The following is a 17,860-nucleotide window of genomic DNA, read 5'->3' as shown; positions in this document are numbered from 1 at the left end:
TTGAAAAAGGCACTTCATTTCTCACGATTCCGTCTCGGATATGGAATCCAGTTCGCTTGTTTCGAGGTCCTCCTGGTGTTTGGTCGTCACTGGCCGGTTGGTGTAAATGTCGTCCACAGGTAGAAGGAATGTGACTGTTTTTACCTTGGCCCTGCAAAGTTCAACGACAAGAAGGAATTAACCACATGAATACAAGCGTCCCTATGGGCGTGTCAGGCACGCATTTGTCAACAATAGGCAAACATTTAGTGAAAATACAAGTACAAGCTCACGACGTATCACTTTGTGATGTATTGTGAGGTTGTAGTTTGGCTATTTTCAGAAAAGATATTTAGTTTATAGGGACAAAAGGAGGGGGCCAAGCAGGATAGATCCCTGTGGGACTCCGGTCAATAAATAGGGTTTAAGTGGTCAAGACTAAAAGGTGCAATGGCACACAGATTAAGAATAGTTACGAATAAAGTCTTAATCATGCAACTTTTTCATGTATTTACAAAATACAGATAATCAATCCTAATTACTCTTCATATTTCGATAATCTATTCCATAATAAGCTTAGCTGATAAAAAGTCATGTCATCACAGTGGCCTTGTGGTTAGAGTGTCCGCCCTGAAACTATGGGAGGCTGGGGTTCGATCCCCAGCCGGGTCATACCAAAGACTGTAAAAATGGGACCCAATGCCTCCCTGCTTGGCACTCAGCATCAAAGGGTTGGATGGGGGGGGTCAAATCAACTAATCAAATTACCCAGCGCGGCACGGCTGCGGCTCACCGCTCCAAGAGATGGGTCAAGTGTGGAGAACAAAATCCTACGACTTTGATTACATTGTGAGTACATGACTCTAAAATCTCAACCAAATCAACACCCTAATTTCCTTATTCATTTTGCCACAACAATCTACATGTGAACACAAAGCAAACTCAAGCAAACGATTACCTGTTTTTGTGCACATATTCCTGCAGAGAATGTCTGTTGGTATTTTTGCCCCCCATTTCCTGTCGCTGTATCTTTCCCCTGGCTGTGTTGGCATATATGGAAGCACCATTTCCCCTGGCTGTGTTGGCATATATGGACGCACCGCTCCCACTGTGGACTTCATGCTGGAGTCTTCCCCAGCCGGAGGAGTCACTTCTCTGCATCCCCCTGTCCGTCAGGTCCATCTCCGACAGGTTGGAGGAGATGGAGTATCGTCTGACCGTCATGACGGCGTTGTCTGTGAAACAAAACAAACAACCAAAACACCTGTAAAATAAACGAGTAAAATACAATCTTTACGTGAATCAGTAGCAGACTACTTTATAGTCCTGCAGTCGGGGGTGTGGAGTGGTATATTTGGTATATAGTTTCATTTTATTGGCCTAAAATATTGTCTAGATACATACATTCATGAATCCACTTGTTTTTGGGGGTTGCGACCATATTAGTACCATTTACAACCTGTGTACCAGTAAGACACCTTAAGGCGACGGGCAAATGAAGGGCTGACACACTATACCGGAACAATGTCACTTCATTATGTCAGCACTGTCATAGAAGTTTCATTTTACATTGTCTCATATAAGCAGGGGTGCACAATAATATTTGTGTGTGTGTGTGTGTGTGTGTGTGTGTGGGGGGGGGGGGGGGGGGTGAAAAGGGTTTCTTCTTACGCCTTGGATGGCAATTGGATAATTTAAGGCATTTTGTTCCAAGAATGTTTTGCAAAACTCCACCTGTTGGTGGCGCTATAACAGACCAATGCGAAAAGGGTGGGATATATTCCTCAGCCTAGTAGGAAAGTCTGTGAAAGATTTAACGTAAATTGCACGCTGCGTTCATGATTTGAGGCTTTTTGTTCGAAACGGGCTAATCCTGCAAACGTCGCAAGCCAATATTAGCCAATTAGGATGGAATATGAAATATCGGACAGATCCGTCTTGAACACATGACTATAGAGATAGTGTAACGATTTGCGTGATTTTTGGACAGAATCTGGAGGAGTAATATCCAAAAATGTGTTTTACAAAAGTTGGCGCTATAACAGGCCGTTCTGGAAAGAACGGGGCAGAGGTTCATCGTTGGCATCCAGGGAGCGTGTGTGTGCAAAATGTGGAATCGACCGGGTTAACGGTGACAGAGCGTTGCGTCGGTCGCAATTTAAAAAAATGTCAAAATGTCATTATGCGTTAAGTAGCATGTGACATGGCATGTGATGTGTCAAACTAGGGGTTTTTCATTATTCTAAATCCATTCCTTATTTTTACTTGTTTGTTGCCATTTTAAGATCATTGACATTTAACTGTTTCACATTACAAAATATGTAATGAATGAATCCATTCCAAGCATTAGTTTTGCACAAAAAACACTCCTTGGGATGAAAACGGCCATAGCCGTCATCACAAATGTGATGAGGTCAGCACACTTTGGGCAAGTGGCTATGGCCGTTTTTAGCCCAAGGAGTGTTTTTTGTGCAAAACTAATGCTTACAGAATGGATTCAGAATCATGAAAAACCCAGTAGTTTGACATGTCACATGCTACTTAAAGCATAATGAAAATGGACCTATATGACAAATACCGCCACCCGCTCAGCAAGTGGATACATGAATGTATATAGACAATATTTTGGGCCAATAAAAAAAACTATAGGCCTATACCAAATGTCCCACTTTAAACAAAAGTTGCCTGTTGGCTGCCGGACTATTATGCATATTATAAATTATATGGTACATTGCTGCACACGTAACTCAAAAGCATTATTGTATTTTTATGTAAATAAGTCCTAATTACAAATAATAATAATAACATCAAAATTAGGCAACTTCAAGTTGTGAACACAAACAACCAGCAGGCCTGCTTGCTTACCCTTGTATTGCCCTGCGTCCAGCACCGGCGCAGACGCGTTCCGTCTCAGATTAAACAAGTAGGGGTTCTCCGGATTCGCTCCTCCCGCCCGCTGCTGCTCTGCTGCGACCAGCGGTGACGCCATGACCGTGACCGCCGCCGGGTTCGACACCGCGGCCGCCGGGTGGCCCCCGAACTCCTCCCGCAGGACGCGGTTCTCGGTCTCCAGCTTCTTGATCTCGTCGCGCATCTCCATGATGACCTGCGCCAGGCTGCGGGCGCTCTCCATGCTGCTGCTCCTGCGCTCCCAGAACCACGGCTTGCCGTACACTGCAGGCAGAGACTCGTGCAGCAGGAAGTCACTGTGGCGATGAAGTTTTAAGTTTAACATGGTGCCAAGGCAGGGCACGGCAGTGGCACCACCCTATACCCCCTTGTCTGCTATACGTCTTTCTTTTTCTGGCTGGCTCTCCCGCAAAGTGTGCCCTTCCTGTTTGTGTGTGACTGACTCTCAATCTCAGTCCCGATCTTGTTCTAGATAGATTAGCCTATGTTGCCTTTCACCGCTTATTCAGCTGACGGAGCTCGGGCTTCAGCCCACACCGGCACAACGGATGTTTTATTAATCGGCCTCCCGGGGTCCAGTTTCAGGAAAACCTAAGCATGGGGTCGGCCCCCGTAGACCTATAACCTAGTTGTACTCAATTGCACAGAGAGGTTTAAATTGTTGTTTATTTGGCAAATGTATGTCCTGCAACCTGTTACCTGAGCATAAGGCTTTGTTTAGTAGTTTTACTGTCTTGGCTATAGTGGCTACCTTTAGAGACATGCAGACTTGTCGTCAGACTCGCCACTGACTGATTAGAAGATGCTGGACAAACAACACATAGCACATAGGCCCTATTCATTTCATTTCCTCCTCCATCTTTAAATATCCTGACAGCTAGCCGCCTAAAATATTCATTTAGTCAGGAAATCAGGATGCAGTAGTGCAGGACCTTAGAGTAACATATACTTCAAGTGCAGGACACGTGGACGTCCTAAAGCACTTTAAAAGGGTTAATAAGGTAAAAATGTCATAGGCTAAGCACTGAGTCTGCAGGGGAAAGAAAATGTGTGCGATATCGACACAGTCTATGGATTAGATTTAGCTAGTATAGATTAGACTAGGCTCTAGAAACGTTTCCATATTCCATTGCAAGGTTTACAAAAAGAGAAAGGCTAAGTGTGTGGTGTGGTGTGGTGTGGTGTGGTGTGGACCGGTGTGTGTGTGTGTGTGTGTGTGTGTGTGTGTGTGTGTGTGTGTGTGTGTGTGTGTGTGTGTGTGTGTGTGTGTGTGTGTGTGCACTCTCATCTGGTTATGTGAGAGAAAGAAATCAGAGATAGGGCGATAGAGAGATAAAGAGAGAGAGAGAGAGAGAGAGGTAGACTTCATTTCAACTTATAGGGGGGAGAGAGAGAGAGAGAGAGAGAGAGAGAGAGAGAGAGAGAGAGAGAGAGAGATTACAGAGCAGGTGAGCAGCAGATCTGTTTTAGCATATCCATAGTTCCTACTGGATGAAGGCAGAGGCCAAAGGGTCAACTATAGCAGAATAAATGCAATAAAGGAAACGAGCGTTTGATAAAACCAAGAAAACCACTGCCTGCAATAAACATCAAATAAAATAGCTGCGAGGTACACAAAGGAGGAAATTACAGCTAATTACCCTCATCTGCATGAACACCATGAATGGTTGTGATCACAGGGCAGTTTTGAAACCCGGCGTTCCTATTCTGGGGGCGAACACTCAGCAAAAAGAGCAGATCTACAAGTATATTATTATGCAATGGAAACAACAAGCTGTCGGCTTGTTTTTAGTGGGCCATGATGATGTTATTGTTGCATATCATGTCTTTCATGATCTATATAAAGATGTCAATCAATACATTTACGCTCAGAGCATGGTGCAACGTGACCGGCGGTGAGCTGGTTCCGCTACTGTTGGCAAAGATATTCAGTATACACGTTTTGGTTTTTGTAGCAGCGGATTTCCTCTATAATACCAAATCAACGTTTCATACATTTGGTATGTGCAAAGCTCTCATAAATAAGGTGTCATACTGTATGTAGACAGTGTTTGAAAACATTGCATGGTTGCTCACCAACAGATCATATTGTGCTCCTTTTATCAGCACGATCGAGGGCCAGAGTTCTGATCAGATTCTGAATCCCATCTTGCCTCGCATGCATGTCTCTCCCTGCTCTCTCTGTCCTTTGTAAATTGTAAATGACACACACACACACACACACACACACCCACACACACACACACACACACACACACACACACACACACACACACACCTTGGTATAATATAGAATATATCTAGCCTAAAGATAGAGAGAATTTACAGTTGGTAAATTCTGTTGAGGTAAAGTCAATGTGCCTTTTTATAAGATATGGGTGAATACATTCGGCACAGTATAGGGTTGGCTATAGCTTTTAATGGAGAGTATAAAATATGAATAGCTGTCTCTCAGCAAGAATAGAATAGGTGGACACAATAGACTGAGACACACAGTAGGCTATACTGTACCAACAACAACAGCAGCATGCTAGGTGCTGTTGTCTTGTTGACCTGCACTCGTAGCAACCTGACCCCACCACCGTCTAGGACACTTTGAGAGCCGGTCCGCAGGGGAGAGAAACCCAATCATCTCTCTCTCTCTCTCTCTCTCTCTCTCTCTTCTCAGGGGGGGAGGGGAGTGGAGGAGAGAGTTGACTATGAGGTGGTGAGGGGAGAGACTCAATCGGCTGTCAGTCAGCAAACGGACGGCAGAGAGGGAGAGTAATGATGAGGTGGACAGGGGGTGTCAAGGGAGGTTTGTTTTTGTTTTAGTGGGAGAGACCGAATGAATCAGAAGAAGGAAGAGGTCGCAGAATGTGGCAGAACCTTCTGCCTCACTGAGAAAACTGTTGCGCCTTTCTTCGTCCTTTCTTTGACAAACTTTGACAGGAAAAGACTCGCTCACCGTATAGAAAAATAAGTAAAACTCCTTAGACTGAGACTTAGATTTTTTTTTTTTTTTTTTTTTTATCATGCTCTGTGCTCATGGTGCAATTAAAAAGCTTTTTAATTGCACCATGAACCATGATAAAAGAAAAACTATTTTCGTCGTTATTTTCGGCCTTTTTTTTACCACAGACATCCTGGAGCCACTTAACTTGCATTCATGTCATGTGCAGTAAACAACTCTTAATTGCTCTCTGCTCACCTGGTAGTAATTATACCTGATCGGAAAATACTGAGACTGGATACCCTGACATACTGTGTGTACTACTGTAATGAAAGACACTGTACCGCAAGCAATACGTTTCACTTTCAAAGGGAGGAGCTTCAGTTTAATTGTGCCCATTTGGTTGATTGGACTGTAGTCAATCACTATTTGTTTTGTTTTTTTCTGAGGCAGGCTGTTGCAGAAACGCGTAAGCGTTCTCAATAAAGAAATGTGAGTCTTGCAGTCTTGCATCTTTTATATTGGAGTGCCGCTTTTACAATATATTACATTATATAATATATTGGTATTGGCCGATTTGACCATGCATTTAATAGGATATCAGGACACAATATCATAATTCCTAGTTGAAATGTGACCCATGTTGTTTTATTAGTCGACCCACTTGTAAACCCACGACCAAAAAATAAATTGGGATCCTTATTTACAGTAGATCATATTGGACCTACATTGTCTGCCACAGTAGGCTACTTGGAGGTTTTCTGTGCCAACCTTAGATTTCTTATTATGCCAGCATTCTTCCCTAGTGGGTGCTCTGCTTTGGGGTGGGGGGCTTTGTGGTGGAAATTTCACTAAGGAATAAGAAATATAGAACTGACAAGAAATGAATAAGAATAGAGTTGAAAGGATAAAAGTACAAGTTTGTTGAAACGCGGACAGAGTACAAAACCAAAGTACAGAGTACATATAAGGACAAAGTACAAAAGGACAAAGGACAAAGTCAAAGTGATAGACAAAGCTATCACGAGACCGAGCATACATATGGGTGTCTCTTCTTACAGAAGTTCAAACAATGGGTCAAGAGGGTCATTGATAGTTGAGAGATCCACTTAGTTCCTTATCTAGTTTCCTGTCTTGTTGAGTTGGCCATCTCTGGGGAGCTATAGACACCCACAGTGTCCCAACGTTGGTACTTTCACTGGCCTTTCAGGAGGGCCTCGCTTGGGCAGGGGTCCCAATGCTTTGGAGTATGCATGGGTCCACTCTAATGATTTGGTGGATTTGACTGTATTGTCTGTCTTTTTAATATATATATTCATTTCCTGAATGGGAGTCTATCAATAGCCACTTATTGCCATTATGGTTCATTGTTCTTGCCATGTCTTTGTATACTTCATATTTTTCATTTACAATAGTGTGTTGTGCCCGAGCTCTTCTCTTTTCCTTTCCTTTCCTTTTCTTTTCTATTATGTTCTTGTTGTGTTTGTGTGTTTATTGTCTTTAATTTTGTTAAAACCAATAAATAAAAGAGCCTTTTAAATAGCTGACCCTAACCTAACCTCAGTAAAACTATACCTACAGTATAAACCCAACCTTAACCCTAACCCAGATTTGAACCCTGTTACCTGCGCAAGGTCTGACATTGTATTGTATTGTATTTATTGAAAATGGTGGAACCTGTTGTAAACAAGTGTAATGCTTCATCATGGTGTCGTCCACAGAGTTTTTGTATTGAGTTGTGCTTTCAGTTGAAATGTACCCTTTCTGCAAACTGTTGATAAATACTTCAATCAATCAAACTGTAGAAAATCCTCTGACCTTGGCAATGTAGTAGAGTATCATGCTTTCGTTTGTCCGGCCAGGCGTCTCCTTCCACATGAATGAAAAGCATGTAATTGTTGAAAATCTTCATCCACGTTTCAAATGGAAAGGAAGGTTGACAGGGCAGGGCAGGAATAGTGCAGCACTGCAGGTATAGGTGGATAGCAGAAGATACAGCCATCCTCGTTGCCAAATATGTTGTATTTTCGTATGAAATAAAGTACATGCAGACAAGCCAGGCAGCTTCATACCATGTGTTTACTTCCTCTTTCTTCTCACTTGACCTCATGACATCATCAATACAATACCATTCACCTTTACTCATTAGGGCCCCCTATGGTCTACCTAAGTGTATTGTTCTTTCAGACCATATACACACACACACACACAGTACAGTATATCACACTAATGAACGGGCGGGTGTGGCCACATAAAAACATAAGATTAACACTTTCTGTACACTTAAAAAAAAAGAAAAATCTTCCTCCTAGTATAGTCATAATACCTGATGATCATGTTTTAAGTGGTGGATCACAGCCTAGGACTCAATATTTAAGTGGTCAGTCAGTGTGTGGTATGGTATGGTCAGTGTGTTTTGGTCATCACAAGGTTGATTCTAAGCCAAAGGTCTTTGTCTGATCAAAGAGAGGCTGACCTCTTTCATATCCTGCTGCTTTGAAGTCTTAAAACTCAAAGGCCACTGCAGCGTCTTCACCTTCACAAAGGCTGCTTTAACCTGGAGTAGCACAATAAACAGACTCACATTCACACGGCTCACAAAATGATCAGCCAAAATGAGGGTGACACTTAAAAGTCGGTCCATTTAATGATAATTCATGTCTTCATTGTCAAGAAACTAAAAATGTGAATTCATGTGAATCGAAATGTGAATAATTTTACAGACATAAAAAACACTTGACCAAAAGCCCAACCGTTGCCCACCATTGCCATATAGTTCAAAAGTACAACTTTTGACAGCTTTAAACATTTTGCAGATGCTTGTCTCATTTTTAAGATCTTAAATGCACCTCCACCACTGAAACCGTTCATAGATCGAAGGGACAGTGGTGACAGAGTAACTACCAGAGGGGACGGTGAAGTACCAACCAGGCATAGTGTGTCTTCTCTGTTAGAGCCTCCCATCACTGGTACAGTCTCCCTACAGAAGTAAGAGAGATCTCCAACTATGACAGTAATTATCAGCTCTGTTTTATCACTGGTGTCATTTCTCACTTCACTCTGCGGTTGTTCTGTCCCCTGTACAATCTTTATTTGTTCCTGTATTGTATTGTATTATATTGTATGTGTTTTTGTATGGATAGTTTTGTTATTATTTTTAACCCATTCTGACCGGGCACCCATTTTGGTGTTAGCATCATGTTATGCTTTACCTATTGAAAAATAGCAGATCTACAAGCTCATATCGCGCCACCGAGTGGCGCGATACGAGCTTGTAGGTCTGCTATTTTTGAAAAATTCGAAGAACGACTGACATTTTTAGAATCTGATCTCAGGTCAGAATGGGTTAATCAGACCAGTGTGTTGTCCAGTGGAAACCTCGTAGGAATCTGATCTCAGGTCAGAATGGGTTAAGAGCCTGCTCAGGGACTACATATGTATATTAGCTTCTGGCTAACTCTGGCCCATGTACATGGATGTGAATGAAAACTCTGGCCCATGTACATGGATGTGAAAACTGATGTGTTGATTAATGAGCATTGTCCCTGCATGTCAAATAAATACATACTGTACATAAATAAATGTTCTTTTCTTGCTGTGCCAGACGACGACACAAAGAACGACTTTGCTCATCATACTTCACACACATGATCCTCCCATTGAGCAGGTGAAGGACCCGGCCGGCAATTATCTATAATTAGGCCACCTATAAAGTCAACAGATATGAGGCGTGGAGGAGCCGCAGCTGGAACCTTCACTTCCATGATTTCATCCATGTCTATTTTCCCTCAGAGACAGCCAGAAGGGTATAGCTCGTAGCTGGCCGTAATGTGCTTAGTATCCTTAGCAAGGAGTGAAAGGAAACAAATAATAATACCTTGCTGTCAGGTGAAAAAACCTTGCATGTCCAAAGAAAATGTAATTTCAGGAAATGGAAAAAAAGAGCATGTCCAATCAATATAATAAATTACACGTAGCCTGCAGAGTTAGTTCAGTCAGTCGCACTCGAGGGAGTTCATGCCGTGCTCAAAGGCGCATACATATACTCAAGGGGTTTGTTTGTACTTCTGCACAATAAAATGTTTGGGTTTATATGATCTTCATACTACTGTAGCAGAACACTGAGCTGCAGTTTGATCAATGAAGTGAAAACAATCACTTCATGCCGGCGCTGGCTGTGGCTGTGGCTCAGGCTGTGGCTCAGGAGGTAGAGCAGGTCGCCAGGTCGTCCAATGATCCATGGGTCAGCGGTTTGAATCCCGGCTCCTCCTGTCTACATCTCGAAGTCAAGACACTGAACCCCAAATTGCTCCCGATGTGCTGGTTTGTACCTTGCATGGCTTCCGCCGCAATCGGTGTATGAATGGGTGAATGTAATGCACAATCTATGTACAGCGCCTTGGATAAAGGCGCCATATAAATGCACCATTTTAAATACTTTTTTCACAGATTGAGACCAATGGATATGAACATAACGCATTATACAATGTTCCAGTGTCAGTCCAGTGATGGTACTCTGCACAGTCCCAGTCTTCATAGTCAACGGGATATCCACTGGCCCAGTACCTGTACAATAAACAACAAATCAACAATATATTGAACCACATGCACTCAGTCACTCACATACAGTGACTTTGATAGAATTACAATAATAAAAAAACATGTAAAATGTCTCACTGTGTTGTCAGTGGTGTTCCATCAACCCACGTCGTCCATCTGCCCCCAGTCCTGGTCAGACCAACCCATGAATAATAACCAGCAGGTCTCAATCCATTGATGAATACCTGTTTATTTTTACATGATTGAATCATCATTAATTGTATCCAATACATTCACTTCTTCACTATAATCATAGAATTAGATCACATGCAACTACTGTATGTGGACAATCTGAAATCCCATAGTCAAAAAATAAAGGAAAAATAGCACCCTATTTCCTTGAGTCCTATGTGGATGATGGACACCTGGACACACACACACACACACACACACACCACACACACACACACACACGGACGGACGGATGGACGCAACTAACCTGTTCTTCTCCACTGTTAATGACCACCAGATCAGCTCCTAGACTCCGACATTCGTCTCTACCTTCCTGCCATGATTTCCCTCCAGTAGTTCTGTAGTAACAGCTGCGTCCAAACGTCGTCCATCCACTGGGACAGCACGACTTATCTAAAAACATCAAGCAGGAGATTTACTGATGGATTTTCAATGTACTGATAATCAATCAACACATAGTTGTAATAATAATAGTAGTCAGAGATGTAGTGGAGTGGAGGTTAAAACTATTCATCTTTTATATCAATGGTGTTTTCTACTCCACACATTTACTCAAGTAAACTTTTCTGGTATTTGTACTTCAGTTAAGTATTTCAGTTTTGTGGTAGGCCTATAGCATTACGCGGAAGTGGGGGATTGAACCCGGGGCTCCCACTCACCAGACCAACGTGCAACCTACCGTGCCAATAGGGCTGAGCCCGATTGGCAGGGCTGTTGTTGTGGGCTGGGTCTTGGCTGGGGGCTACAGCTACTTCCTACTTCTACTCCACTACATCCCAGAGGAAAATATTGTAGTTTTTACTCCACTATATTTATTTGACAGATTTAGTTACTTTATAGATTTAGATTATTAATATTAAATCTATTGCATCTTAAGAATAATGATTGTTCTATGATAGTTGTCATACACCAGCAGTGATGAGCTTACTCAGATTATATACCTCTATATCCCAGATAATAATTCAAATATCAATAATAATACACTATGTAATAGTTATTTTGTATCTACTCTCACCTGCTGTCTGTGTCTTCAGCTGGTTTACTTCACTTTGAAGCTGGTCTTTCTCCCGCATTAGGTCATAGATCATAGTATCATAGTTGTTACTGCAGGGTGAACGAACTACAAAGGACAGAAATGGATCATAAAGACAGTTATTGCTACTGTTCATGATGAGGTCAAACATCTGTGGTGGAACACTTGATTTGAGAAGAAAATGTCAATGTTGTTAATTTATCCTTTTTTTTATATGTGCATTGTCACTTGTCAACACTACTTTATTCATCATACTTTTCAGATGCATATCATGCAATGCAATAATACAAAAATAAACGATTAATTTGATTAAAAAAAATAAAAAGAATAAAATAATAATAGAAAAGTCAACATTTTGGGTTAAAGCTGTGGTGGCCTTAATAGTTGTTTCCTGTATGCATCTACCTTTTGTCCAGCACCAGCGAGGAACTGGATGTGCTTTTTAAACAAGGCCTTAATAGTTGTCACAGCTAGAAAATATCAGGCAACAAATTCCATGCAATACTCACAGCTCATGACCTGCAGGCCTATGATCAGCAGTATAAGACACTTCAGTAGTATCCCCAGACACCCAACAACCACTCCGAGGGACCTTCTCTCTGTTTTAGAGCGCTGTCCTGAAACAGAAACTAGGTTTGCAGTGACTGCTGATAGAGAGATAGAAAGAGAAAAATACCGGTACATCATGAGCAGTTATTACATTATGAGTTAAACATCAAAGGAATTATAGTGAAGGATATTATTCCATTGCAGTGCTGGATTGGAGGAGGGTGGAGCCAGAGGCAATCAGAGGAAGGGAGACACCTGGCCTGGCTGGTCTGTGTCTTCCTCATCCAGACCATAATATGCTTACACTATGCTCTCTCTTCATTCTTTCACAGGCTGCAGGCTACAGGCTTCAGCGTCTACCGAAGAGCAACCTTGACTATTTGTTTTGGCTGGCGTTTTGTGCAGCATGCCATTATGAGTTGGAAACTTAAGTCTAAGATTTAATTAATGTGTTTGTTAATAAAATACTTTATTTTTGAGTGGTGCAACCACTCCTACAACCAGCAAAGTCTGTGCGTACCTATGTGGCCATGAGCACGAGTATATGACTATTAGTACCAGCGCTGTTTGCCAGAAACAGAGAGAGAGAGAGATAGTATTAGAGAGGGGGGGGGGGGGGGGGGGGTTAGTTACATCCGGTCTGGTCTACCAGGCTCTCAACGTTTTTGTTATGGCCTTAGAGCCAGGCCATAAGAATGTGCACTTATTATGTTTTGTGCTGCTAGAAATTCTGAATGAAATCTGAATAATCTTTTCTTGAATTAAGTACAGACAGTTGTAGTATTTTTACACGTTAAAAAGAGAAATGGACAACTTTATTACACTCACCCTGAGCCTGTCTTCCTGCTGTGTTGTCCCTCATGTCCACCACTGTCTCCACCGAATCTACTCTCTGTCCTCCATCTCTATTTCTCACCTTCTTTGTCATGTCTGGCTCGGCATAAATATCTGCTTCTGTAGAAGTATGAGAGCGGCCTTGAAAAGAAACTATTGAGTACAAATAAATAGTAACTACGTTGCATGAACTATATAACCATAATCACACTAGCCAAAATATGACCTTGTCAGCCTGTGGCTGGTTTGGCACAATGCTTCAGTGTTAAGGATGTACAAAACCTACATTCTCAAACACAGGTTGTGCAAACTCATACAAGCCCCCCCCCCCCCCCCCCCCCCCCCCACACACACACACACACACACACACACACACACACACACACACACAATGAGTACTAGGCTGTACTAACGGAAGCTAGAGGTGACCACAGTTTATCTGTATAGCTTCATGATCTCTCGAAAGTTGCACAACCCTCACACCCAACACCAAGTTACAAAGTTATAAACAATGAACGTGAAATGATGATAATCAATAAGAAGTTCTAATCAAACAATGTGTGAATGACTGCATGTGCATTTATTTGTGTGTGTGATTCACTACTGAGGGACTGAGGTAAGATTAATTACTAGTGGAATGATTAATTAATTAAGATTTAGGTGCATTTAGATTCTAAATGATGTTCTCTTTGACAACAAATAATTGCTTAAATTAACATATCTCTGCTGTCGGGAAGAAACCACCTAACTCCAAAATGTTCATTTTTCAATTACTTGCATGAGAGGGGGAGAGGTGGTGGAGTTAGCTGTTTAGCAGACAGTTTGAGGGTCCAATACAAGTTCAATAGAATTATGCAAAAGAAAAACTCAAAAATGGAGTTAGGTGGTTTCCTCCCGACAGCAACGGTATTTAAATTGTAAATCAGACAATGGTATTTTAAAGAGGAATATTGTTTGCATTTCAGAAGGACTATGCACAATGCATCAGTTTCGGACATTAACAATTTTTTTATTTAAATGTTATACATAAAACTTTTGTTTGTTCGTTTTTTTTTTAATTTAGCTAAACAAATATTCATATATTGCATTATTTATACAAAAACGAAATGTCTGAAACATTTTAAATATTAATATTTCTTATTTACAATTCAAAACAGTACAGGAAATGATAACCATAACAATGACATCAATCATAAAAATGTTATAAAACATAAAGTTCTTCTGTTTGAAAATCTGCAAGCTGAGAATTTCAGAATGTTAGCAAGGATACAAAGTGGTAATATGGAACTGCTCTACATTCAGACAGGAAGTCTAGAGGTGTGTTCAACCAATCGGATTGCTCGGTTATAGTTAAGACATGTAAATCCAAGGTCATTTCCTGTTCACATTACAGTCATCATCCAGGGTTCTCTTTTCCGATTTGAAATACTACATGATAATCGTCAGAAAAGTTGAAATATCGTAATTAAAAATGCACCGGAATAAAAATGTACATGTTCAGTTGAACGCACCTCTAGCTTTAATAAGGTCACTGTTTTCTAAAAGGGGACAGGGTTGTGGAGAGAAGGCGCATGTTTCCTGTGTGTGTGTGCGTGTGCGTGTGCGTGTGCGTGTGCGTGTGCGTGTGCGTGTGTGTGTGTGTGTGTGTGTGTGTGTGTGTGTGTGTGTGTGTGTGTGTGTGTGTGTGTGTGTGCGTGTGTGTGTGTGTGTGTGTGTGTGTGTGTGTGTGTGTGTGTGTGTGTGTGTGTCTCTGGGCACACTTTGGCGGACAGCCGCAGACAGAAGAAGCTGTGTTTGACGTAATTTCCGAGTTTTTAAGACATCTGGTGGATGGAAAAACACAGCTTCTTCTGTCTGCTAAAGTGTGCCCAGAGGGTGTGTGTGTGTGTGTGTGTGTGTGTGTGTGTGTGAGAAAGTGTCATGGCCAGACTAACATCACTGCGTATAGATATTAGTCTTGAACCTGTGTGGAACCTGCATTTGGGACCACACAGAACCTGCTCGGTGGAACCTGCATTTCCAAGAGGGCGGATTTAAAAAAAATGACTGGTTGATAAACCTGACCCATATTTGCATGTGGTTCCCGATTGGTCCCTCACGTCTCCGGAGGGACGAGGAAGCGATCCAATCCAATCACAACTGAGCGGTGCCATGAGAACAAATCTGCCGAGGGCAAATCATTTGGTTTCTTTGCAATGGCAGATTTGTCTGGATTCCAGGCTGGTCGCATACTGAAAACTAGGGCTGTCCCGATACCACGATTTCTGTGTTAGCCGATACCGATATCGAATACCCATACCAGTGTTGTGATCTCGTGTTGTGTTTATAGCTATCTAGCTATACATCTTCTGTTGTGTTTATAGCTATCTAGCTATACATCTTCTGTTGTGTTTATAGTTATCTAGCTATACATCTCGTGTTGTAGTTTATAGCAGACTCCTCACTCAAATGTGCACTCGGCAGTTTGGGCAACTCGAAAGCAAACTCCACATACCCCAAATTTCGGCACATCTCTACTGAAAACCTATAAACTCACAACGCTGTGCGCTCATAGTTTGGCAATTTTTTTTTGTCTGCAACAGTATGTCTCACGACCAAGTATAAATCAGGCCATAAGGATGTAAGGTAACAAAACGGTTTTCAGGACAGGCCATGTCCGTACTATACATGGATGGAGTCTTTACAAAACAAAAAGAAAACATTAGCTAAGTAGCTAACAGTCCCAGCAGCCCGGTGTCTAAATAGTCAATGTTCACCAACAGGACCCACAGACTACCACAACCACACAGTCTACACAGCTCTTCCCTTGTTTTCTCTAACTACATTTCCCATAAGTCATAGTTCCAATTAACGTGACGTCCCCCAATGCCCCCTCCCTAAACAGCAGGAAACCACAACAGTCAGCAAACAAGCAAAAACAAATAGTTTTAGGGCATGTATGGAAACAGAGGTGTGGGGGGGGGGGGGGGGGGGGAAATATCCCAATGAGTCTATTGGCCATTTAGTATGCGTTGTGTCGCTCTGTTCCTGGTTGTCTTGTGTGAGGAATCTGTAGATAGAGAGAGAGAACACACTGGTATCAAAACAGAGGGTTAGTATCATCAGCAATACTTTTTAATGAATAAAATGTTATTTTAACACATTCTACAAGCACCGGCATTCCGAACCCCACTATTCCGACGCATGGCCATTCTGACTCGTCACATTACTACAGGCTTTGTTTACATCCTAGACGCACAATGGTAAAGTAAAAAAAAAAACAGGTAAAACACTGACGGTGGCAGAATAATCAATTAATTAATTATCTTAATACAAGATTACCAGTCTATCTGCAGTGTTTGGGAGGTGGTCTATTAATTGACAGACAGACAGACAGACAGACAGACAGACAGACAGACAGACAGACAGACAGACAGACAGACAGACAGACAGACCTACAGACCTGTTCGTTCATGATGGCGGACAGTTCGGTCAGCATGTCTCTGTAGTGAGCTCTCATCTCCTCCTGGTACTCCAGCTGGTCCTCCTTGATGAGCCGCTCGTTCACGTCCAGGGCCTGTCCGCACGCCTCTGCAAACTGCCTGCACCCGCCAAAACATGAGCGCAACAACACACCAGTGAGCAGTTATAGGCACCGCACTACCTCTACACAGCAACACGTGTTATAGGTGCGATTCATACTCCTATTTTAGAGCCGAATAAAAGTCGGTTCGGCTCTGTAGAGCCTACAATATGACGTCATTTGAGGTTCGTCATTTGGTTTACTGTGAAATGATGTTTAGCCAACATTGGCTCAGATATTGAGGTAAAAGTTGAATAACTAACACACTAAACCCAAGCGTTTAGGTTATAAACACTTATTTGTAACACTTTTTAAACGTGTCACAGTGTTTAGATTATAAACAGAAGAACATGTTTAATCGCCAGTAACACTTTTTAAACACATAAACGTGTTTAGTTTTTACAATCAAAGTCAGTCATATAGGTGTTTAGATTTCGAGTTGTTTGAGTGAACTCGTGTTCTACTGTATTTTATGATCATTAATAAACATTTGGCATTTTATTATTACACACTGGTGTTTAGGTTTTAAACGCGTCACATGTTCCAGGGATTTACAGTGATATATGACATTTTTTTAATCTGTGATATATGGCCAAAGCTGTGAATAGACAATGCAATGTATTGACAGCTGTGTGGTCCTTGTAGAAACACTGAAGTGAAAATCCAGTCCACAAGCACGCTTACTTCTCTAACTCGTGGGCTTCTGTCGCCATCTACTGGCAGCAATACAATTCTGCACAGAAAGTTTCCAGCTCATGCAACAGTTCTATTTATAATATATCCCACCTGAAGATCTCCTTGAGTAGTTTGACCTGGTTGTCTGGGTATTTCTTTGCATTCTTCTCCTCCAGGAAGGCCCGGGCATAAGCCATGGGCCCGGCATTTACCTGAAAACACATAAAGTAAAGAAGTATAATGTACCATATATATTATGTCTGAGTGAGTGGATGATTGAATGAATGCATTAATTCAAGAGTTCATGAATGAATTCACGAGTTTATTTTATGACATTATGACACCATTTCCGGTGCAAGTATGTGCAAGTATAAAACCAGGTATAAGGCAGGACGCGACATGACAGGATTTGGATTAGAACTTGGCTCCTTGCGACTCACAAAGAGCATACGGGGTCCGTGCTTTATCTGGTCTGGGGCCACCAGACACCCTCATCCATTCCTGACCCCATTATTAACTCATTATTTATGATGAAATACACGATTAGAGACCACATTCCAGAGACCACATTACACCAGTCCTCCGTGACCTTGCA

The 17,860-nt window shown here is 41.9% G+C and overlaps 2 protein-coding genes across 2 annotated transcripts; both read right to left on the bottom strand.

Moving 5' to 3' along the window:
- Positions 1 to 21: 21 nt before the first annotated feature.
- Positions 22 to 3,214, bottom strand: LOC308321288 (putative coiled-coil domain-containing protein 195; the record flags this gene model as incomplete). Its single annotated transcript, XM_080772127.1, is given in 5 exon segments — positions 22 to 151; positions 938 to 1,214; positions 2,845 to 2,921; positions 2,923 to 3,008; positions 3,011 to 3,214. Coding segments are annotated over 5 exon segments (774 nt in total).
- A 10,930-nt stretch (positions 3,215 to 14,144) lies between these two features.
- Positions 14,145 to 17,473, bottom strand: LOC308321136 (dedicator of cytokinesis protein 9-like). Its single transcript, XM_080771954.1, has 3 exons — positions 17,377 to 17,473; positions 16,471 to 16,609; positions 14,145 to 16,077 (listed from the first exon to the last, which is right to left on the bottom strand). The coding sequence occupies exons 1-3, from the start codon at positions 17,460 to 17,462 to the stop codon at positions 16,030 to 16,032; spliced, it is 273 nt and encodes a 90-aa protein (XP_080628080.1). The 5' UTR covers positions 17,463 to 17,473; the 3' UTR covers positions 14,145 to 16,029.
- Between the last annotated feature and the right edge of the window lie 387 nt (positions 17,474 to 17,860).

The sequence above is a fragment of the Protomyctophum bolini genome (genome assembly GCF_963924005.1).
Source record: "Protomyctophum bolini genome assembly, chromosome: 9".
NCBI classification, from domain to species: Eukaryota; Metazoa; Chordata; class Actinopteri; order Myctophiformes; family Myctophidae; genus Protomyctophum; species Protomyctophum bolini.
This window is presented reverse-complemented; position numbering and strand designations above follow the sequence as displayed.